At 42.7% G+C, this 25,006-nt stretch overlaps 1 protein-coding gene across 1 annotated transcript; it reads left to right on the top strand.

The window, feature by feature from the left end:
• The first annotated feature begins 726 nt into the window (after positions 1–726).
• On the top strand, positions 727–25,006 carry LOC124047695. The gene is made up of 19 exons (XM_046368003.1): positions 727–967; positions 5,253–5,319; positions 6,960–7,967; positions 8,213–8,433; positions 9,606–9,641; positions 9,796–9,938; positions 11,282–11,453; positions 11,876–11,926; positions 13,077–13,191; positions 15,102–15,217; positions 16,008–16,102; positions 16,465–17,128; positions 17,253–17,420; positions 19,549–19,682; positions 22,027–22,104; positions 22,561–22,746; positions 22,947–23,118; positions 23,477–23,518; positions 23,783–25,006. The coding sequence occupies exons 3-19, from the start codon at positions 6,977–6,979 to the stop codon at positions 23,879–23,881; spliced, it is 3,483 nt and encodes a 1,160-aa protein (XP_046223959.1). The 5' UTR covers positions 727–967; positions 5,253–5,319; positions 6,960–6,976; the 3' UTR covers positions 23,882–25,006.

Genomic DNA, 25,006 nt, shown 5'->3' with positions numbered 1-25,006 from the left:
TGATACAGTATTTTCACAGCATCTGTGTCGTGATCTCTGTGACCACTGTCAGGGGGTCCTTTAACATCAGTGAGGTGAAGGTTTTTTTCAGTGTTTGATAGTCACGTGCACAGGGTTTCAGGTGTGATTGCAGGGTACAGTGAACATTGTGTGTGTGTGTGTGTGTGTGTTTGTGAGGCAGACAGGCCCCTTCAGACAACCTGTTGCTGTTTAACGGCCTTAACGGCCGCTGCTGCAACCTGGTCCTTATGAGTGTCACATAACAACATTGGTCTGGGTGCCGGTCTTTTTCTGCTTTAGCCAATTTGCTGTTGTCTTTCCAAACTTGCTAAACATAAGGCAAGACAACAATGTGATATTTTACTGTTGAGTTTAGAAACAATCGGATACCCAGACTATCGCATCAGGGATTATGTTTAATCAGTAACAGATCTTCTACTGGGTTGTGTTGTACTCTGCTGTATTCATTATAATGTGTCCTTTGTCAGTTTATTTGACCGTAGGGAATCACAACATCCCTGCAGAGAGAGAGAGAGAGAGAGAAAGAGACTGAGAATTAAGGGAAAGAAAAAAGAGAGAGATAAACAGTGATAGACCACCTCTAGGCTGTGCCTACACTTTCGATACCTAGTCATAAATTAGTCATCAGTATCACTTCCCTGTGATCGTATTTCCACACAGCCCTCTAGTCTAATTGCAGGTGCGATCGATTTAGCTGATCTGACCTGGCCATTGGGAGGACAGTGCACTTTACGACTAATAAATGGGTCATGCGGTGTGCCGGGAGAGCTAAATCGGCGAGAAGCTACAGGTAGATCGTACTTTTTCGACTGACGTCACTCCCAGGGATGGGCTTGTCACGTGGTTAAAGTCTGCGCTATCTTGTGGAAAACAACCTCTGAGCTTTAAGGGAAAAAACTGGGAGAAAAACTACTGGAGATAACAAGCTAATTTAGCAGGGGCAAAGGTAAGCCCAAACTATTTCAACAAAGCACTCTAATAATTACAATTTTTGTAAATGACCACGTAGACCGAAGTCTATAGCTTTACCATAACATATTCAGAAGCTACTTTTCACTCCAGTGTTGCCGGAGAAGGGAGCCAAGTTTCTAATTCGTCGCAACGACTGCATTCGAATAGCTTATTTCCGATAGCCTTACCAAATAAACAATCCTCTATTACGTCCAAGTAGGTTATGAACCTGTCTTTATTATTAAATGCGACAAACTAAATCCAACATTCACAGACAGTGAAAAGGTAGGCTGAACTGCCATTACAGCGAACGTGCCCTTTGAAACAACCGAGTCAGGGGTGCTGGATACAATATAACTTTACTGTATTAAGTTATATTTTGTTTCAAGTCAAGTGATAGTGTAATAAGCAATAATATAAAGAATCGTATGGTAGGCCTCATTATTCCTGTCTTTCAATGGTTGTTTTACTTCACCTGTGAAATACCCTTATGTTTTTGTTAATAGTATTATAGATAATTTGAATGGTTTGCTTTCACAAATTGCAGGGCAATTCAAAATGCATTTTGAACAATTAAAATGCATTGTATTATTTATATTATCAGTAGGCTATAATGATATAGTGCTTTAGCCCCGGGCTACTCCTTTCTTTTACCACATACAGTGGGGCAAAAAAGTATTTAGTCAGCCACCAATTGTGCAAGTTCTCCCACTTAAAAAGATGAGAGGCCTGTAATTTTCATCATAGGTACACTTCAACTATGACAGACAAAATGAGAAAAAAAATCCAGAAAATCACATTAATTAATTTGCAAATTATGGTGGAAAATAAGTATTTGGTCACCTACAAACAAGCAAGATTTCTGGCTCTCACTGACCTGTAACTTCTTCTTTAAGAGGCTCCTCTGTCCTCCACTCGTTACCTGTATTAATGGCACCTGTTTGAACTTGTTATCAGTATAAGAGACACCTGTCCACAACCTGAAACGGTCACGCTCCAAACTCCACTATGGCCAAGACCAAAGAGCTGTCAAAGGACACCAGAATCAACATTGTAGACCTGCACCAGGCTGGGAAGACTGCATCTGCAATAGGTAAGCAGCTTGGTTTGAAGAAATCAACTGTGGGAGCAATTATTAGGAAATGGAAGACATACAAGACCACTGATAATCTCCCTCGACCTGGGGCTCCATGCAAGATCTCACCCCGTGGGGTCAAAATGATCACAAGAACGGTGAGCAAAAATCCCAGAACCACACGGGGGGACCTATTGAATGACCTGCAGAGAGCTGGGACCAAAGTAACAAAGCCTACCATCAGTAACACACTACGCCGCCAGGGACTCAAATCCTGCAGTGCCAGACGTGTCCCCCTGCTTAAGCCAGTACATGTCCAGGCCCGTCTGAAGTTTGCTAGAGAGCATTTGGATGATCCAGAAGAAGATTGGGAGAATGTCATATGGTCAGATGAAACCAAAATATAACTTTTTGGTAAAAACTCAACTCGTCGTGTTTGGAGGACAAAGAATGCTGAGTTGCATCCAAAGAATACCATACATACTGTGAGGCATGGGGGTGGAAACATCATGCTTTGGGGCTGTTTCTCTGCAAAGGGACCAGGACGACTGATCCGTGTAAAGGAAAGAATGAATGGGGCCATGTATCGTGAGATTTTGAGTGAAAACCTCCTTCCATCAGCAAGGGCATTGAAGATGAAACATGGCTGGGTCTTTCAACATGACAATGATCCCAAACACACAGCCCGGGCAATGAAGGAGTGGCTTCATAAGAAGCATTTCAAGGTCCTGGAGTGGCTTAGCCAAATCTTTGGAAGGAGTTGAAAGTCCGTGTTGCCCAGCAACAGCCCCAAAATATCACTGCTCTAGAGGAGATCTGCATGGAGGAATGGGCCAAAATACCAGCAACAGTGTGTGAAAACCTTGTGAAGACTTACAGAAAACATTTGACCTCTGTCATTGCCAACAAAGGGTACAGTGCCTTGCGAAAGTATTCGACCCCCTTGAACTTTTCGACCTTTTGCCACATTTCAGGCTTCAAACATAAATATATAAAACTGTATTTTTTTGTGAAGAATCAACAACAAGTGGGACACAATCATGAAGTGGAACGACATTTATTGGATATTTCAAACTTTTTTAACAAATCAAAAACTGAAAAATTGGGCATGCAAAATTAATCAGCCCCTTTACTTTCAGTGCAGCAAACTCCAGAAGTTCAGTGAGGATCTCTGAATGATCCAATGTTGACCTAAATGACTGATGATAAATACAATCCATCTGTGTGTAATCAAGTCTCCGTATAAATGCACCTGCACTGTGATAGTCTCAGAGGTCCGTTAAAAGCGCAGAGAGCATCATGAAGAACAAGGAACACACCAGGCAGGTCCGAGATACTGTTGTGAAGAAGTTTAAAGCCGGATTTGGATACAAAAAGATTTCCCAAGCTTTAAACATCCCAAGGAGCACTGTGCAAGCGATAATATTGAAATGGAATGAGTATCAAACCACTGCAAATCTACCAAGACCTGGCTGTCCCTCTAAACTTTCAGCTCATACAAGGAGAAGACTGATCAGAGATGCAGCCAAGAGGCCCATGACCACTCTGGATGAACTGCAGAGATCTACAGCTGAGGTCGGAGACTCGGTCCATAGGACAACAATCAGTCGTATATTGCACAAATCTGGCCTTTATGGAAGAGTGGCAAGAAGAAAGCCATTTCTTAAAGATATCCATAAAAAGTGTGTTTAAAGTTTGCCACAAGCCACCTGGGAGACACACCAAACATGTGGAAGAAGGTGCTCTGGTCAGATGAAACCAAAATGGAACTTTTTGGCAACAATGCAAAACGTTATGTTTGGCGTAAAAGCAACACTGCTCATCACCCTGAACACACCATCCCCACTGTCAAACATGGTGGTGGCAGCCTCATGGTTTGGGCCTGCTTTTCTTCAGCAGGGACAGGGAAGATGGTTAAAATTGATGGGAAGATGGATGGAGCCAAATACAGGACCATTCTGGAAGAAAACCTGATGGAGTCTGTACTGTACTTCCCTACCACTGAGGAAGTACAGTTCCCGCTCAGCCCTGTCAAAACTGTTCGCTGCTCTGGCCCCCCAATGGTGGAACAAACTCCCTCACGACGCCAGGACAGCGGAGTCAATCACCACCTTCCGGAGACACCTGAAACCCCACCTCTTTAAGGAATACCTAGGTTAGGATAAGTAATCCCTCTCACCCCCCCCCCCCTTTAAGATTTAGATGCACTATTGTAAAGTGACTGTTCCACTGGATGTCATAAGGTGAATGCACCATTTTGTAAGTCGCTCTGGATAAGAGCGTCTGCTAAATGACTTAAATGTAAATGTAAATGTCTGCAAAAGACCTGAGACTGGGACAGAGATTTGTCTTCCAACAAGACAATGATCCAAAACATAAAGCAAAATCTACAATGGAATGGTTCAAAAATAAACATATCCAGGTGTTAGAATGGCCAAGTCAAAGTCCAGACCTGAATCCAATCGAGAATCTGTGGAAAGAACTGAAAACTGCTGTTCACAAATGCTCTCCATCCAACCTCACTGAGCTCGAGCTGTTTTTGCAAGGAGGAATGGGAAACAATTTCAGTCTCTCGATGTGCAAAACTAATAGAGACATACCGCAAGCGACTTACAGCTGTAATCGCAGCAAAAGGTGGCGCTACAAAGTATTAACTTAAGGGGGCTGAATAATTTTGCACGCCCAATTTTTCAGTTTTTGATTTGTTATAAAAGTTTGAAATATCCAATAAATGTCGTTCCACTTCATGATTGTGTCCCACTTGTTGTTGATTCTTCACAAATAATACAGTTTTATATCTTTGTTTGAAGCCTGAAATGTGGCAAAAGGTCGCAAAGTTCAAGGGGGCCGAATATTTTCGCAAGGCACTGTATATAACAAAGTATTGAGAAAGTTTTGTTATTGACCAAATACTTATTTTCCACCATAATTTGCAAATTAATTCATTAAAAATCCTACAATGTGATTTTCTGGATTTTTTTTCCCTTCTATTTTTGTCTGTCATATTTGAAGTGTACCTATGATGAAAATTACAGGCCTCTCTCATCTTTTTAAGTGGGAGAACTTGCACAATTGGTGGCTGACTAAATACTTTTTTGCCCCACTGTATATGATTTTGGAGACTTGCATTTTTAGTCAATTACATTGTAGAATGTGTATCCATTAATGTGTGTATAAAACCAAATACTAATCTTTGTGTCTTCAGGTGATTCCTGGATGTATGTATGATCTGTATGTCCAGACAAGGTTTGCACTCTGACCTGCAAGCCAATGTAAGTCGTGCTGAGTGACTGCGTGTGAAAGAGGTATTCCAACACAGTATGTTCATTTATCATAATCTATCCTCTCCAATTGAAGATGGCATGCTGGCTGATGATCATCAATAATATATTTTTGTGTCACTACTGCTAGTAATTAAAGCAACACACTGCTGACTATCCAACCCTTACAAAAAAAGATTGCGGTTTTGAAACTGCAGTAAAAGTGTAGTAACTGCAGTCGACTGTGGTATTTTGGACACAGTATTTGCAGCAGTTGTACTGCACCCCAACTCAAATCGAATGTTATTGGTCACGTGTCAAATACAACGGGTGTAGACCTTACCGTGAAATGCTTACATACAAGCCCTTAACCAACAATGCAGTTCAATAAATAGAGTTAAGGAAATATTTACTAAATAATGTAAAGTTTAAAATCAAAAAGTAACAGAATAAAATGACATAACAATAACGAGGCTATATACAGGGTGTACCGGTACCGAGTCAATGTACAGGTTAGTTGAGGTACTTTGTAAAGTGACTATGCATAGATAATAAACAGTGAGTAGCAGTTATACTGCACTCTGACTGCAATCTTTTTTTGGAAGGGAAATGACTCTAGTAATCAATAGTCCTATGTAGGCTAGCCTATTTGCCCACTTCCTTATTTAGTTGTGGCACAAAAGTGTGTTCCTGACTCAACTTGCACTCATTCATTGGTACTTTTAGGGTGTTTTCACATATTTTGTCGTCTTTAAAAGAACTGATCGCCGTCCTCTTTAAAGTGCTAAATAACTCAGTTCACTTCAACTATTTTGTCCTCTTTGCATTGGCATTGCTATGTTTAGACAGGAACCAAGATATTTCTCCAACATGCACTCTGGATTTTTTACATAGAGCAGGACAAACCATCTTTTTTGGGGGGGGGGACCTGAACATCATCACATTCTCTCTTTTGTGGCACCTATGTGAGGGTTTAGGGCAGGGGAAAAGGTGTTGCAGTAGTCTAGTGTGTGGTGCGGGAATAATGACACACGAACCTGGGGAGTGTTGTGTTCACATTGTCCTAAAAATGGGAACCTGACTATGGAATTCAAGCGAACCGGACTCCGATCACCTCTTGATGGTCTCAGTTTGCTTCAGGGGATCTTTTGAGGGGTCTGCGTTTCTTTGGTGTGTTCACACTGCACACTGCTTAAAAAATTAAGAAAACCGTAAAAAAAAAGCCTGAAAGGGACCAAGTGTGAAAACACCCTAAGTGCAGCTACTCCAGTTCTCTACCATTCTTGATGACCTATGGTTTAGGGTTAATCTTCTATGGTGCTTGGGTCAGCATATAGTTTTGGGCTGGTATCTATGGTTTGGTATACCATTACATTGTGCATGTTTGGTTGACGTTATCAGTGGTGTGCCTGTTTTTTAAGTTTGTGATCTGGGATTTCTGATTGTTTTGACACATTTCCTGCTTCTGCTTTCCTCATTTATTGTGCTCTTGTAATCTCTTCTTGCTGTACTTATTTCATCATCATGCCATTCATCCTAAAAGATTTTTAATACTTTTGTGAAATATAAAAAGTTTCGATATTTATCTGTTTTGAAAAGGGCACTATAACTTTTGTGTGTGTGTGTACTCGTGTGCGGGTATGTGTGTGCAGGGCTCATCTCTTTCCCCATGACCTCTGGAGGAGGTCCCTGCGGCCGCACTGAGCGTGTCCGTCATGAACCCCATTACGACCAGGTCCCGCCAGGCTCCCTACGCCGAAACGAACTCTTTGACCTTCAACCCCTGAGGTACCAGCGGAGCACCGAACTAGCCCTGAGCTCTGATCCCCTTCCGCCCCCTCCCCTGCCCGACCAGCCCCCTGTGGGGCCCGAGTATGACCCCAGCGTCAGTGAGGACAACCCAGACCCTGACCCAGATCCACACCTCGAACTAGACCCTGCCCTCGACATCAAACCGGTCCACCGTTTCATCCCTGACTCGTGGAAGAGCTTCTTCCGAGGGACCAGTCTCCGCAGCAGCAAGCCCTGCCCCATGCCTGCCTCCTCCTCCTCCTCTAACAACAACAACAGCACCAGTGGCGGGGTGCGCTGCTCGCCCCCACACTCGCCCTCCCTGCCCAGATCCTACCGGGACCCCTATGGGGGGTCGGGGGGAAGCAGCTACAACTCCCGCAAGGAGCTCCTGGGAGTGGGTGACCACCAAGAGTCAATTTCGGGACGCACACTCCACACGGCGCTCACCTACAGCGAGCGGGTGGAAGAGTACCACGAGCGCTACGGCTACATGAAGTCCTGGGCGGGCCTGCTGAGGATTCTGGGATGTGTGGAGCTGCTGCTGGGTGCAGCGGTGTTCGCCTGCGTGTGCGCGTACGTGCACAAGGACAACGAGTGGTTCAACATGTTTGGCTACTCCTCGCCTGGAAGTGCATACGGAGGCTACGGAGGTGGGATGTACGGAGCGGGCACCGGAGGGTCCTATTATTCGGGTCCTCAGACTCCGTTTGTGTTAGTTGTGGCGGGGCTGGCCTGGATCGTGACTGTGATATTGTTGGTGATAGGGATGACTATGTACTACCGCACCATCCTACTGGATTCCTCCTGGTGGCCCCTGACAGAGTTTACTATAAACCTGGCCATGGCCGTGCTCTACATGGCTGCAGGTGGGTGGGAACTGAACTACACACTTTAGAGAGAGAATGCAATGCTATGTCAATGTAAACTATGATGATGGTTACTATTATTTGTGTTTCTTCCAACTGCTTAGCTGGTTATAGCATGATACTTAAAACACCAGTGTTGTGGTTGACTCCAGCAGGGGCCATACATTTTATAATAATATACAGTAACTGTGTTGACTCGTTGGATAAAAGTATTTACTAAATTACCATATTACTATCATTATTAGCTGTAGTCTACGTCAGGGACACCACGCGGGGCGGTCTCTGCTCCCTTCCCATCTTCAACAATGGCATCAACGGGGCTTTTTGTCGCACCGAGGCCGGACAGACAGCCGCCATCATCTTTCTGTTCATCACCATGGTGATCTACCTGATCGGGGCCATTGTGTGTCTGAAGTTGTGGCGGCACGAGCAGGCACGCATGTACCGGGAAAAGTATGGCCTGGAGGTGAGATTGTGGGTGTGTGCCTGAGGCATGAGGTTAAAAGTTAGGACTGAGAAGAAAGTTACATTTCTGTGAGGATGTCTAAGTTGCAGGTATTATTTGCATTCATTGGTGTCTGATTCAGAAAATCCAACAGTTGATGCAAGCTTGGCAATGAAAATAAAGCTGTTTGAACCACTACACTAATGAGAGGGGGTGTGAATGAGTGCATGTTCGCGTTCACACTGAGTGATGGTCCATTGAGAGAGCATTGTTCATTAGTGGATGGGGGTTGCCATGGTAGCTTGCTATGTTCTATGTTAATTGCTAGGCGGCTCAGGTACCACTTGTTCTATCGCTTTCATTCAGTTCTCCTGTGAGGAAGAAAATCTGTTCTAGTTATGAAAACATTGGAGCAATAGTTTATGGTAACATTTTATTTGGGTAGTCCATCTGTAGATGCTCTACAGACTCTAACATTTAAACTATCTACTAACCTTAACCCTTATTTTACAACTAACCGTAACCTTGCTTATACACAGATAATTTGACCATCTGTACAGCATCTACAGATAGACTTTCCAAATCAAGTGTGACCTTGTCTTTCTGTATGCTGTATAGATTGAGTGCGCAAAATATTAAGAATGCCTGATCTTTCCACGACAAACTGACTAGGTGAATCCAGGTGAAAGCTATGATCCCTTATTGACGTGACTTGCTAAAACGACTAGTCAGTGTAGATGAAGGGCAGGAGACATGTTAAAGAAGGATTTAAGCTTTGAGACAATGGAGACATGGAGTGTGTATGTGTGTCATTCAGAGGGTGAATAGGCAAGACAAAATATTTAAGTGCCTTTGAACAGGGTATGGTAGTAGCTGCCAGGCGCACTGGTTGTAATCAAGAACTGCAACGCTGCTGGATTTTTCACGCTCAACAGTTTCCCATGTACATCAAGAATAGTCCACCACCCAAAGGACATCCAGCCAAAGGACACAACTGTGGGAAGCATTGGAGTCAACCTGGCCCAGCATCTCTGTGGAATGCAAAAGGGGGGGTGCAACTCAATATTAGGAATGTGTTCATAATGATTTGTACACTCAGTGTATATGCAGTCTTATATTACATAAATATAAGCTCTTTTTTTTGCAGAAGTGTCATTTTAGACTTACACAACTTCTGTTTTGTTATTACGCAGATGCATACGACAGATTTCCCTGCGGCGCGGTCTTTGGTAAGCATTTACTGCTGAGCTTAATGTTTTTATTTATGGCTTAATGCCAACAAAGAAATCTATGGTGTTGATCAGCTCCTTAGTGTTGCACATACTCCAGTTACATCCATGGTCTATATTTCTATGGTTCTGTCTTTGTTCTTCTTTCTCCCAGATGCCGGTTCCAGAGCCAATTCAGGGTTCTACTGTGGTTCCCATCCAGGCTGCGGTACCCAAGGCAGGGCCACCGAAGGTTCTACAGGGAGCTATCCCTTCTGGTCACATCCCCAAACCAGTCATCATGCCTGACTATATAGCGTGAGTAGCACCTTCACACACAGGGCAGTGGGAGAGTAGTTGATACAGGGGTTTTATTGATAGAATTCAAGCACCATGTTCAAATCTGAATTTAGTTTATTTGAAAGCTTTCAGGGAATGCACAGAGATTGCATTGGTGCATAGAATTATGCTCAGGATGTTAAATTATTAGGACAAATATCTGCCCTGTAATGTTAAGCGGGTATAAAAATAGGACAGTCAATCTAACACAAAGGTAGAATGTGCAATGCTTACTGAGTCCTCTGGCGGGATTGTAAGTAGAATGTCATGTGGGCTGATTGTACTTCCCACTAAACAAAAACCATGAGCCATATGCAAATTCAAGCTCTGCCTAACCAGTCTAGACAGGAATTGTAATTTTATTTCTCTGGACATTTTGGGGGCAAATCCTAACTTCTTTAGAGGCAAATCCTAACTTCTTTAGAGGCAAATCCTAACTTCTTTAGAGGCAAATCCTTTAACAAATCCTCTTTAGAGGCAAATCCTAACTTCTTTAGAGGCAAATCCTAACTTCTTTAGAGGCAAATCCTAACTTCTTTAGAGGCAAATCCTAACTTCTTTAGAGGCAAATCCTAACTTCTTTAGAGGCAAATCCTAACTTCTTTAGAGGCAAATCCTAACTTCTTTAGAGGCAAATCCTAACTTCTTTAGAGGCAAATCCTAACTTCTTTAGAGGCAAATCCTAACTTCTTTAGAGGCAAATCCTAAGCGTTCAGGAGAAAAATAGCTTCTTTGCTGTTTTTAAGTCTACACATTTTCGCCACTCGTAGTGAGCACAATGTTGAATTTTCGGCCTTCCTGATGTAAATATCCTTTGTTGTTTTTATCACTCCCATAACAATGACCATGTTTGTTCTTATCCCTCTTATAATCATTAAGCCTGTTTAAGTTTAACACTTTACATTGAGTTGCCCTAATGCCTTGCAACTATTTTTGTACTCAGAATGTAATTACCCAGTTCTGCATGGTATGTACATATTAGGTTACATTGAATAGTAATAAGACAGGAAAATTGTGTTTTAATTAGTAAAGGGTGTAGTAACTGTGTATTTACATTGACAACAATAACTGTATACCTTAATAAATATAAATTTTGTAAAGTAAATACATTAATACCTTGCAGTAATACATTTAATTTCTGTAAAGTGTGACTGATCTCTGTTTCACTGTAGTAAGTAGGCTACCCTGTGTTCTTTCTAGACCTGTTGTTGGAAGTAAAGTTACACTGTCTGCCATGGAGGAAGCCCCCTTTGCTTTCTGCCACTCGTGTTGTAATAATGAATCCTCTGTTCCTCCGCTGCCCACTCTCTTCCCCCCTGCAGTAAGTACCCAACCATCCGTACGGTCGATGAGCGGGACCAGTACCGGGCTGTGTTCAATGACCAGTACTCTGAGTACAAGGAGCTCCACGCCGACGTGCAGGCCACCACCAGGAAGTTTGACGAGCTGGACGCCATGATGCGTGCCCTACCCCAGCACCCCAACAGTCAGATGGTGATTGGCCATGTCCTGCTGTTACGCAACCACACATTCACTTCCTGTTTATTATTTCTGTTCTTTTCTTGTTGATCGCATCTATTTGGTCTAGGAGTATTCCTCTCTCTTTGTCTGCTGTAATTAACACTGATATTAAAAGAACTGGATAGGTGACAGGATGGAGACAATGAGAGGAAGCCATATTGAGAATATCAATACTAAATAGCTGTTCGTTCTGCTCTCATTGTGGTGCTCTGCCTCACCCCTCCCACCGTCCCCCCGTCCTCAGACTTCCTTGAATCCTCCCCCTTTATTTCCTCTCCCCTGTACTTCTCCTCCGCCCTCCACTTCCTCTCAAAGCCATCAAACTGTACTTTCGATTCCTGAAGTTTCCTGATTTTTGAACTCATTACAATCTTGCATTATCTTTATTTCACCAGGAGTATGACCGCGTAAACAAAATCCTTCAGGAGTACCAAAGGAAGAAAAATGTGAGTTTGTCCCCTGCCTTTCTCTCAATCATTCAGCTGTCCATATTGTAACAGTTGCCAACTCCATTTGGCCCTATATTCAGATTAAAAGACCTAGCCTATCCTTGTAAATGAAGCACCATTAGCAGACAGGGTGTAGTAAGTCACCTGTGTGCCAGTGGTTGTTAATCTATACTGCCACTGTGGGAAAGATTCATCGAGCATGAGTGGGCAGAGAGAGGAAGTATGTGTGTGTGTGTTCTTCTATCCTTGTGGGTCCTTAAAATCACCAAGTTCCCACAAGTAAAACAAGGAACATTTTCCTTTGTGGGGACATTGGTTATTTTAAATTCAGGGGTTCGGGTTACAATTAGGGTTAGGTTTGGTTTAGAGTTAGGGAAAGTCTTCTGACATTTTTTTAAGGAAATGTATTTTAGGTCCCTCGAGGATAGAAGAACATAACATGTGTGCTTCTGTTCCGGCATGAGGAAGTATTGAATTTCCTTGCAAACCTTCTCACATGAATGGGCTCATTGTGTTTTCTCGAAACCTAGAGATAGAGGAAACGGCATCACTTCATATTCAGCACAGTGCTGATGGTCTCTCTCCTTTATTTAAAAGGAGTGGAGTCAGGGAAAACACACAAGCTGAACTTGTATAAAAAAAAGTAGTACTAAACTTCTTCTCCCTGGCACACTCTACTAACTCACAATGCTGTTTAATATCACAATTATCCATGCTAAACTTCTTCTCCCTGGAACACTCTACTAACTCACAATGCTGTTTAATATCACAATTATCCATGCTAAACTTCTTCTCCCTGGAACACTCTACTAACTCACAATGCTGTTTAATATCACAATTATCCATGCTAAACTTCTTCTCCCTGGAACACTCTACTAACTCACAATGCTGTTTAATATCACAATTATCCATACTTGAGTTCTACATGTGGCATGTTATTGGCCTTACATTGTCTTTTTGACATTTGACAGAGCTAATTCCTATGCATTATGCTGAGCCCATAAGACGTTTCTGCCATGCAATGATGCATATGCCAGTAACTCTTTAAACTGGATTTCGATTTGCCAGAGCATTGCAGGATAACTGATAGGTTTGGTTAGTTTGAAAATTCAAGAAATCTGAAACTTCTCTTCTCTCTCGCTGTTAGGATCCTACGTTCCAGGAGAAGAGGGAGCGCTGTGAATACCTGAAGAACAAACTGGCCCACATTAAACAGAAGATCCACGAGTACGACAAGGTCATGGAGTGGAACGATGGCTACGGCTAAACCAGCATGGCCTATCTGTCTGGGGAGACCACTGGGAACCATTAGGAGACCAGTTAAAACTAGTAGGGACCAGTTTAAAATAATGGAAAACATATGGGGACCAGTGCAAACAGATGGGAGCCATTTTTAGTTTAAATTAATTAGGAATGAAACCGGTTCAGGCTGGTTGGAACGGTGGTTTAAAATGGTGTCCCTTTCAGAGACTGCACTTATTTTTGAACCGAACATTTTCTTAATTAAACCCCAAAAGAAATTGGAGTGTGTGTGCGACTGTGTGTGTGTGTGCGCATGATGGAGAATTGACCAAAGGGGCATCTGGAGCAATGCTTTACTTTTTTACTGAAAATGACCTTGATATGCAAACAAAGACCAGTATGGTACTGTAACTGGACATACCACTGTATCTAAGGCGTTCTAATCCATTTCACCATACTCACGCAACACCAGCTGCTCAAGTGTTTCACAAAGGGAGAACAGGATTAGGCTACAATCCTTCAAATGGATCATGGAAATTGTTGCATGCGTTTACATATGACATTTTTAGATGCTTTTATCAATCACTTTTCTACTCCCTCCATTCCTTGACTCCTAGCTCACTGACTCATTGGAACACTAGAGTGATGACGATTGTCATGTTGCAGTCCATTTTGTTTTTACTCAATCACTGTGCAAACTTTACAACCACTGTTCAACCACTGTCCAAAGTTAACTTATGAGGTAACCGTGATACTATGGCTCACTTTGGGTATGGTTTACTACCTGAACTCTTCAACTGCTGTATCTCAAGACTGTCTGTGTTATACACTGACCATCTGGAGGATTTGTGAATTTCCAAATCATCATATTGTGAAAATCAGGTAACATACAGGTGTCCCTCCTGAGTGATGATTATGCTTTTTGGAAAGATCACACACAATTTCTGATATATTTAATGACCACACTAATTTCTGTGTAGTTTTTTTACCATGTTCTACCATTTCATTAAACAACACTACTTATTTCCTCCACTTGTTAGCAGTTTGTAGTCTTGAATAGCCTTTGCATGTGCCTTGGTGTGTTAATGTAAATAAATGACTGTTATATTTATGTCTTGTCTTCTATCATTTTGTGACTACATTTAAATGTTGTCTTCCTGTATTAGACCAAATGTGATATTTAGAAAGGTTTTTTTTGGGGGGTTCTTTCGAAAGTCATCCATGATGAATTGGTGCTTGCTGTCTTTGAGACTACACCTCTGCTATTGCATGTCTGTTTTTGTATTATTTAGTAGTAGGCCCTACAAGCAGGGCTGTCAGTTTGCCACTCTCCTTAAAAACATCGTAAAATGTCTGAAATTGAAAAACAAGCAATTGTTGTTGATAGCTCACAGGATCTGCAAATTACATGGTCTGCATACACTTGGCAGTTTAGTTTTGTCATTGATGTTACAGTAAAGTATTTTTGCCGATGGAAAATCCATTGATTTACAGTCTGCTTTATGCAAACTTGTGAAATAGGTCTACTGCATTTGCAGCTATTCAATGACACTTGTAACAAACTATATGTTTTCCATTATATGTATACCGCAGGGATGTATATAAATATGTTTGTAGTTTCTGGCTTCTGACACTTGCTTACCACCGAACTGAATGGAAGACACGGGGAAAAGAAAAAGGTTAGCCTAGGCTACTCCCAGAGGAAGCCTCTTGTAGGCCTACCAAGCAACCAAAATAAAACATTAGTGCACGTGCATTTGACTTGGATTATTTTCGTTTTGTTTCACTTCTGTTGACTTTGTTTCGCTTCAATACATTTTTCGTTGTAACAACTCTTCATTGTGGTACAAGCCTGCCTGATAGAGATGAGAGGAAACCAGACACACTTCACATTCGGGGGCGGGGAAATGTGTGGGGTGGGGGGATGAAGGGGCGGGTCATATTTTGACGATGCAACACCTGAACAAGGTGTGGCCTGTTATTGAGGATCGGACGGAATTTCACCAGAAAGCACTGGTGTTAGACGCGCTGACTATTTTCCAACAGGTGAGTGGTTCGGCTTTATTTTGTGGAACATTTGTTTCACTGTGAAATCGTGTTTGTGGTAAGATCACATGATCTTTTTTCGCAATGTTATCTTAATTAAAATGTCGTGTTGTTGGAAACGAAACAAAATGTTTTCTTTGTATCAACATTTGTTCAGCCTAGTTCAAACGCTTTACTGATATTATTTTATTGGTTATGAGTAGAATAGATTAATTCAAGGTCCGACCCCCCCCCCCCCGGAGCGGATGGTCGGAGAGGAACTGAAAATAATTACAAATAGTTTGTCGTTTGCAAATTGTTTTCAAAAATCTATAAATTGTTTGCCTAGAACATAATAATTTCAAACCTTGCTTATATTTGTTTTTACAGTCTTATGTCCAACAATAAAACTTGGGGGGGCCAAATGAATCCACCCGCAGGTCAAATTCGTCATGTGGCAGCCAGTTGGGGAACCCTCATTTAAGAAATCAATAATGCATGTCAGTTACTGTGTCATTATTCAGGTTCAAAATGTTGCAGATATAAATGTAACCTGGTTGACAAGCAATATGGCTAATGTGGATTAGAGAATACCGCAGATAATTGTCCTCATTATTTAAAGCTGAATACCCCACTGAAAACACCTCTGTTGACTGGTGTTTATTTTGTTTTTTTTGTCACACCTGTTCTCACTGTTTCCCTTGGGGAGGAAGCCTTGTCATTATTCACTGTGTTTTGTAACTCTCCTGTAGACACTGAGGCAGTGAGCTGTATGTTTTTTTGCTTTATTCTAATGTTTTTTCTCCAACAGAGCTCAAACAGTTTTAAAGAGAGAGAGACCCTTCGGGCCCCAGGAATGTCTTCCAAGCCCAACGGGAGTCCGCCTCCCTATGAGTCAGATGGATAGTGAGTCTTAATTTTTACTTTACCCCTACTATATCCTTGTCAAAAGGTTTATGACCTTCCTGACCTATACATATTTGATATACTTGTTGGGTGGAAAAGGCATGAACTTTTACCTAAAGGTTTGATCTTGTATTATGTTTATCGAAAACCATAGTAGTGCGATAACTCCTACTATACGAGGTGTTTGCTCAATAGAGATTGTAGCTTGTGTTGTTGGCCCAATGCAGTTTATATCTCTCCTCTATATGTCTCACACACAATTGTCTTTGCTAACTCGCTCATCCTACAATTTATGTTCCTACACTTGACACCCCCACTCTGTTACAATCCACGTTTAATCGGTTGTCTGTCTCCCTCTGCAGTCATGAGCCACCCCAACCGGCGTACTCCTACTACCCTGACGATGAGTTCCAGCACTTCTACAAATGGACGTCTCCCCCGGGCATCATCAAGCTGATGGCCATCATCGTCATTGTCCTCTGTGTGGCCATATTCGCCTGTGTGGCCTCTACGCTGGCCTGGGACAGCCAGGGGGCCATGTCTGGCTTCGGTGGTTACGGGGGCAGCTCGTATGGGGGCAGCTCGTATGGGGGCAGCTCGTACGGAGGCGGTGGTTACTCCGGTAGCTTTGGTGGAGGTGCCTATGGTGCCGGTAACAACTATGGCTACGGTGGACTCGGCGGGAACTACAATGACCCTCGCACTGGCAAAGGATTCATCATTGCCATGGCAGCATTCAGCTTCATCACGGCCCTTGTCATTTTCATCATTGTGGTGTCGAGGCATGGCCTGTCGGAGTCTAGAAGGTTCTACCTAGCTGTGGTGATCATCTGTGCTATCCTGGCCCTGCTGATGCTCATAGCGACTATAGTGTACCTGGTGGCGGTGAACCCCATGGCTCAATCTACAGGGTCGATCTATGGGAGCCAGCTGGCAGGCCTGTGTGCCCAGTACCAGGGCCCCCAGGCTTCAGGAATGTTGGTCAACCAGTATCTCTACCATTACTGTGTGGTGGAGCCTCAGGAGGTGAGTGTACTGTGTTTGTGAGAGAGGGGATGTATGTATGCCTCCTTTCGCTGCATCCTTCCTCTCATCTCTGTGGTGGTGTCTGGGTCTGTGTGTCTCACTCAACTTCCCCATCCTGATCCAGGCCATAGCGATAGTGTTTGGCTTCCTGGTGATGGCGGCTCTGATCATCATGATGGTGTTTGCCTTAAAGACGCGCCAGAAAATCAGGAATCATGGCAAGTCCAACGTCCTGTGGAGGAAGGTGAAGGTCATCAACGAGGAGGCCCCGCCCCAGGACGTGGAGGCATGGGTGAGTTAGGGAGTGGATGGGTACACATGGGGGGATGAATGTCGAATATATATTTTTAATTCCTTGTGTCCTCTCCTGTCTTTCACTTGCATTCCACACAAAACCCCAGATGGAAGCAAGGAGAGGAAATCTGGAAACCATGATCAAAGGAAACACACTTGTAATAAATGAGACAATACGGTTTCATATTGAGCTCACCTGTTAGGAGCTAACAGGTCAGTGATCATGAAGGATAGGACAGAAATGATTGAAGACATTTTACACTATTGAAATGCTCTCAGAATCTATTCAAAGGTAATACTTCCTCTAGACATGTACAGTTAGAGTTAGGAAATCATATCGGCAGTGTTTGTCTGACCCTATAGTTTTTTCACTTCCTGAAGGCTGTATGAAAGAAGGAAGGAAGGAGGGGACATTCTTTTTAGACTGTTCCAGTTGTTAAGAATGACAGCCTACTCAGAATTGTAGCACTTCGTTTACCCTTCAGGGTTTTCCGTCTCTGAACAAACTGCTGTGGTCAGTTGTTGTTGACCTCTGGTGGTTTCAGTGAAACCAGGTACTGTGTTCTCATGCATGGAGAAGGATTAGTCAGGCCAATATGTCTGCCTGTTGACTGTTTTGTTCTACAGCAGTAGTCTGATAGGTAAAGTAGTAAGACCTGTTCTCCCAGAGTCAGCAGCATTGGAGGTTTGAGGAGAGAGCTCTCACACTCAGTTTCTGGGTGTGGTTTTGTGTATGGTGGTTTCACTTCCAGTCAGTAAAATGGTGTGTGGAATAAGACCTTCAAAAACAAAAATGGCAGTTGGGAGGTATATTATTTCAAGAGGTTCTCTGTTGAATGAGGACAGTAAGCAGTTAAGGAAAAACATGGTCAGTGCTCAAAAGTAAAAAGAGGAGTCAACAATGAATCATGGTTTCTGAAACTGTTCTTAGAACACCCCCTTTCCACATACCTAAATCATGATAATGAAGTGGGAGTTCAGTCAAGATAGTAAGTGGCTCATAGTCAAGGGAAGTTTCAGTATGGTCCCCAAAAATGATTTAACCTTTACACACTGCAGCTTTTTGCACCAAACTCACAACTGGTATTTGAGTTTTGCCCTAGAGGAAAATGTGAAGGAGGAAGAGCTGGTCTAACTAGTATTTAAACCCATGCTGACCAATACAAGCAAAGTAGACACATTCACAACATTACAGAACAGCAACATGACCCTGAGAAACTGAAGAGGCGGAGAAGTGCTGTGTGGCTCGTGAATGCCTCAGCAATTTCAGAAAGGTTGTGTTATTGCATGGATGAGTGTGTCTTCCCTGGTCTACTGATTACTCTGATGGGAAAATTCTGTCTGTCTACAAATGACACCTACTTAGTACCTACCCCTTATGCACTTGTGGAGGTCTGAGAGGAGTGGATAGGTGTAAACCATACTGTGAACATTCCACTTAGCCTGTCAGAGGTACTACCAAATTGCTAGCCTTATGCAATTAGCAATTTCAGATCTGAACAAAGTCCCAACACCGACGGTCCAAGTATTACTATAGTGGCTGGCTTTGTTCTGGGAAGTATTTCTGCATATGTTTTTCAGTGTAAATGTGTCTTACTATCAAGTTGGTACAACGTCATCAAATGCAGTATGTCATTGTTCTGATGAGGATTCACTCTAAGCATGATATGGCATTTCACTCCCCAGAAGAAGTATACTTCTATTACTGTACATCTGCATTTCAATTCCCCCTCCACACATATAGGCCTACCTGTTCAGATGACACTTTTTAAATTTTTATCTCAAGGCGGTTCTGTTGCCACAGTACAAATAATATGACTATCTTGTCTGCTGTGGCTCTCTCAGCCGCTGTGGCTCTCTCAGCCGCTGTGGCTCTCTCAGCCGCTGTGGCTCTCTCAGCCGCTGTGGCTCTCTCAGCCGCTGTGGCTCTCTCAGCCGCTGTGGCTCTCTCAGCCGCTGTGGCTCTCTCAGCCGCTGTGGCTCTCTCAGCCGCTGTGGCTCTCTCAGCCGCTGTGGCTCTCTCAGCCGCTGTGGCTCTCTCAGCCGCTGTGGCTCTCTCAGCCGCTGTGGCTCTCTCGCCTGTTGTGAGTTAGGTCACTGAAGTATATGTTGTATCCCCTCTGCAGGTGAACAATGTGTCAGGTTTTCCTGATGAAGGTGTGGTGCTGACCGACTACCCAGAGAAGTTTGGAGGATCCAGGAGTCACCTGGACGACACCAGCACCAACTACGACAAACCTCCCTACAATGACAGCCCAGCGTGAGTACAGACAATACAGTACAGTTACAGTCTTACACTACAACTACAGCCCACTTTAGTACAGATGAGATTAGATCTGTGCAATTGATCAAAGAACAATTACCTTATATTGTCTTATCATCTCATAATGTAATACTGGGAATTAAACAAAGAGATTTTAACTACCAAAGGGAAGGAAAGCTATCTACATGGGTGCATGGAACATTAGGTCATGAAACAAGATTGTGGTGGGCTATTAAGTTTGCAGTCGACACAACAGTGGTAGGCCTGATCAACGACGAGAGCCTATAGGGAGGAGGTCAGAGACCTGGCTGGGTGGTGCCATAATTAACAGCCTATCTCTCAACGTAACCGAGACTAAGGAGATGATTGTGGACTATAGGAAAAGGAGGACCGAGCACACCCCATTCTCATCGACGGGGCTGTAGTGTAGCAGGTAGAGTTCCTTGGTGTCCACATCAACAACAAACTAGAATGGTCCAAACACACCAAGACACAAGACAGTCGTGAAGAGGGCACGACAAAGCCTATTCCCCCTCAGAAAACGAAAAAGATTTGGTATGGGTCCTGAGATCCTCAAAAGGTTCAACAGCTGCAACATCGAGAGCATCCTGCCTGGTTGCATCACTGCCTGGTACGGCAATTGCTCGGCCTCCGACCGCAAGGCACTACAGAGGGTAGTGAGTACGACCCAGTACATCACTTGGGCTAAGCTGCCAGCCATCCAGGACCTCTACACCAGGCGGTGTCAGAGGAAGGCCCTAAAAATTGTCAAAGACCCCAGCCATAGACTGTTCTCTACTACCGCATGGCAAGCGGTACCGGAGTGCCAAGTCTAGGACAAAAAGGCTTCTCAACAGTTTTTACCCCCAAGCTTTAAGACTCCTGAACAGGTAATCAAATGGCTACCTGGACTATTTACATTGTGTGCCCCCCCCAACCCCTCTTTTTACGCTGCTGCTACTCTCGGTTTATCATATATGCATAGTCACTTTAACTATACATTCATGTACATACTACCTCAATTGGGCTGATCAACCAGTGCTCCCGCACATTGGCTAATCGAGCTATCTGCATTATCCCTCCACCCTCCACCCGCCAACCCCTCTTTTATGCTACTGCTTCTCTCTGTTCATCATATATGCATAGTAACTTTAACCATATCTACATGTACATACTACCTCAATCAACCTGACTAACCGGTGTCTGTATATAGCCTCGCTACTGTATATAGCCTCGTTACTTTTATAGCCTCGCTACTGTATATAGCCTCGTTACTTTTATAGCCTCGCTACTGTATATAGCCTCGCTACTGTATATAGCCTCGTTACTTTTATAGCCTCGCTACTGTATATAGCATGTATTTTTTTACTGTTTTATTTTTTTACTTATTGTTCACCTTTTTTGCACTATTGGTTAAAGCCGGTAAGTAAGCATTTCACTAAGGTTGTATTCGGTGCACTTGACAAACTTTGATTTGAGAAGATTGTTCTGTTTTCCACATATGTCAGTGCAGACCTGTGTAGTGCTTCCACAGTAATGGCAGGGTTGAGGTTGATCCTAATCATATAGTGTTATTCTACACTGCTGGGAGGGGACGACAGCATGTTAGGGCTTGCTGCAGTACTGAGATGACTGGGCGTGTTTGTGCGGGGTTGTGTGGGCATATGTGATTTTCTGTGCAGAAGACGGAGAATGTTGAAATGGGTGACCCCTTCTGTCCATTTAAGTCAATTTACTGTAAGACACTGCTATGAAAGGACAGTGAGAATGGTAGGTGAGGGCATAGTGAAGGAAGTGTGACATTCCTTCTTTCCCCTCCATCTGACGATGACATCACATTGAACAAGTCTGTATTTCCATTGTTGGAGAGGAGCAACTGTTGTCTTGTGCATCATATTGAAAGTCTGACATAAGCTTGCTTGGCATTTCGCCAAGATTGGGATTGTTTTTGAATAAAGTTCTTCAAAAAAAGATGTCACCAGACCCCTTGCAAAAATGGGCCATCATCCCATGATCAGTTATGTACATTAGCTGGTCCCAAATAAAAGTCCAGAGTGGTTGTACTATATTTGTACAAAAGTGTTTATTGCACAACCTCTATGTCAAACAGTAGTTTTTAAGGAACAATAGTGACCGTGTGTCTGTCTCTGGGATGATTATCTTAGATGTAGGAACTTAGAAATACCACCCCTGGTCTCTGGAATGCAAGACATGTGGTGTGTGTGTGTGATCACACAAATAGCTGGAGAGAATGGTCTCATGTCAGAATCAACCTTTTTATTATCATTATTTGTTATGAGGAAATCTTTCTGGCAGAACCAAATGTTCATGTTTCCTGTAGTGCAATCATCAGTCATGGATGGTACTGTGGGTCAACTCACAGCTTATCTCACCCCAGAAAGTCAAGCAAAACAACACCGTAAGTTTAACCTTTACGCTACTCAACCACCAGTATGACTGGTGACTGAAATACACTAATGCACCTTGTCATGCTTTTTTGAAGCAGAAATGTTTTGTTTTTATTTTAAATTCACCATTACACATTAGTGTCAATTTTTCCCGCCCGGTCAGCAAAGTAAAAATGGGCAGTGCAAGTTCGGCACTATTTATTCAGATTTTTTAAACTTTTGCTTTTGGCAGTAGCTGTAATGGCCTACAACAGTAATTCAACACCAACTTTTAAGTATTAGCAGGTAGACCGCAGCATTGATCACTGCTTAGGGGAGGTGAAGCTCCCGCATTAACTGATCCGGGTCATTTTGGTTCGTCAATGGTTAATAATACTAAATTGAGTAATTTTATCAGTTTGTATTGGGGCAACTCCATTTTGTAAAATACTAAATCAAGACTCCCATCTTTCCTTGTCTGTCTCCAGTCCTCCAGTAGTATGTGACTTCCCTGTGCACAGTAGCGCCCCCTACAGCAGTGGCTCAGAGATGGCCAGCTCAGCAGCAGGGAAGCCCAAGAAGAGACGGGCTGGTCGTCCTCGCCGTACTGATGGACAGGATACAGACTACGCTTCCTCTGGGGACGAGCTGGACGACGACAATGACTTCGACAGGTACAGAGAGAGAGACAGAATTACAGTTGTAGTGATAATGGTTGTATGTATTTTAGTTGACCGCTACTATTAATACTACAAGATTGAAGTTGCTGTTCTGTGCCACAAAGTCTGAAAACATATTGCCGTCTAGGTTTCCACAATAAAATGTTCAGGTGTATTCTGACACACCCTCTCTCCCCCTTTCTCTCTCTCCTCAGTGAGTTCCCCACCATTGCCAATGAGCAGGAACGTGTGGACTACAAGCGTGAGTTTGACCGGGATCACCAGGAGTACAAGGACCTGCAAGGAGAGCTGGACATCATCAACAAGAGTCTGTCAGAGGTGGACAGAGAGCTGGATGAGCTGCAGGAGGGAAGCCCCCAGTTCCTGGTGAGTTTGATGGAATCCTTTTGGTGAGGAATGGGCTAATCTTGATCACATGATGACTCGTTATTTGGGAAGCAAGGTGATTTGTTGATCAGTGATTCTGTGCAGTCTGAATGTAGTCAATCTCAAACGTGCACTTTAGAGGACCCTAGCTAGCTAGTTAAAGGTTTTCCTGGTCAGGTCATGTGGCCAGTAAAAATTATGGTCCCAATTTATAACATTGAGAACATGTCCATGATATGTTGCATTGATTCCCAATCACATGGTAACTTTAGGGTGTGGAAGAAAGGGGTCATGAGAGGGATAGTTGTTTGAGAAGTATATTTGTTTGCATTTTCAATAATCTTTCTTTCCCCTACAGGATGCTATGGAAAAGTACAACAGGCTAAAGGACATAAAGAAGGTAGGTATCCACAACATTTAAGCAACGCCTCTTTGTTTGATCTACTTGTGTACTCCCTCTTGTGTCTCTTCTGAGTACTACACCCCAGTCCCACATTGTCATGAAGTTTGAGAAAGTACATGTGGTTATCATGTCCCTTGTGAACTGATTTAGAACCAGATTTCTATACACTTGTACTTACCATACTTATTATAGTCATAAAACAAAACTGACCAGCTACAGAAGACAATGTACCTTCATTGGCCCATTCTTCCTGGTCTACAGTCAGCAGATTACCAGTTGAAGAAGCGCAGGTGTAAATACCTGAAGGCCAAACTGTCCCACATCAAGAGGATGGTCGCTGACTACGATCGCAGGGCCTGAACTTCCTGTCACCTGACGTCAGCCAGGATACTTCTTCCGGTTCAGAGTTGATGCCAGATGTAACACTGGTGGTTTGAGTCAGATTCTACTTATTTCTTTGGCTCTGCTCTAGTAACACTAGCATATCACTTAGAATTGAGCAATGTATTGAGCATTTATTCTAAGTGGTATGCTTGTGTAGATATAAGAACGTAACCTTTGTAATTAGGTTTGTGGTTGCTGTATACTGAGCATCTTTACTGAAGTGTCTTCCCAAGGATCTCCACTGTGATTGGATGGATGTGCTAGGGATCAGCCAATCCACAGTATACTACAAAGCTGTTAAAAATGAAGTTCTCGCACATACTTCCTGAGACAATGGCTGTAGAAATGTGTGGGTTTTGTGACTTTAAAAAAACATTGGTAAATTGAATGTGCAGAAATAATATATTTATATGACTGCATTAAGTTATTAGTGTTCAAAGGCTTGTGTTAACTCTTGTTTCGTATAATGAATGGTACTTAGTGCAGTTTATCCTCTCTGTTGTCTGTTGCTAATGTTGGGATGGGACAAAATGACAACCTCAAACTGATGTTGTGAGACTGATTTCACTCTGATACATTAGACGTTTTTACAGCTTCCTCTTTTAGATACGATGTTCACTTTCTATTTTCTCTTAACCTCATTGTCAGGTGTTGATACTTGTACTTATCAAAGGTTTGCCATTTGTAAATATGTGAATATACTTGTGGTCTCTTTATGTACTAATGCATTGTACCCTCTCCTGTCATTTTTTGTCAGTTGCTAAAGACTTCGAAACTGTTATACTTTGTAAATCATTATGCATTTGATTCATGTTCTGTTTACTTTTTTGACCTAAATGGAATATATTCAAGGTCACCTTTTTAAAACTGATAATTCAATTAAGATTTGCGTAACAGTTGAAATCAACCTGATCAATTTTGTTCTATATGGTCTCTTAAAGCCATTCTCAGGTTTTTCAATGTGTGAATATACTGTTATATACTTAGTTATATTATATTGATGTAATATGGTCTGCTCTCTTTTGTCAGTTGCTAAATACTTTGAAACTTTTTAAAATCAAGATGCCTTAAGGTCTTTTTAAATAAAATAATTAAACCGCA

This window comes from Oncorhynchus gorbuscha, linkage group LG11 (genome assembly GCF_021184085.1).
Source record: "Oncorhynchus gorbuscha isolate QuinsamMale2020 ecotype Even-year linkage group LG11, OgorEven_v1.0, whole genome shotgun sequence".
Lineage (NCBI taxonomy): Eukaryota > Metazoa > Chordata > Actinopteri > Salmoniformes > Salmonidae > Oncorhynchus > Oncorhynchus gorbuscha.
The sequence above is the reverse complement of the archived record's forward strand: the minus strand, read 5'-3'. Positions and strand labels throughout refer to the sequence as shown.

Excerpts from the sequence above, each read along its gene's own strand:
- LOC124047695 (XM_046368003.1), top strand. The coding sequence starts at position 6,977 with ATGACCTCTGGAGGAGGTCCCTGCGGCCGCACTGAGCGTGTCCGTCAT. Across the intron at positions 23,119-23,476 it reads AGGGAAGCCCCCAGTTCCTG|GATGCTATGGAAAAGTACAA; the intron begins GTGAGTTTGATG and ends TTTCCCCTACAG. Across the intron at positions 23,519-23,782 it reads GGCTAAAGGACATAAAGAAG|TCAGCAGATTACCAGTTGAA; the intron begins GTAGGTATCCAC and ends CCTGGTCTACAG.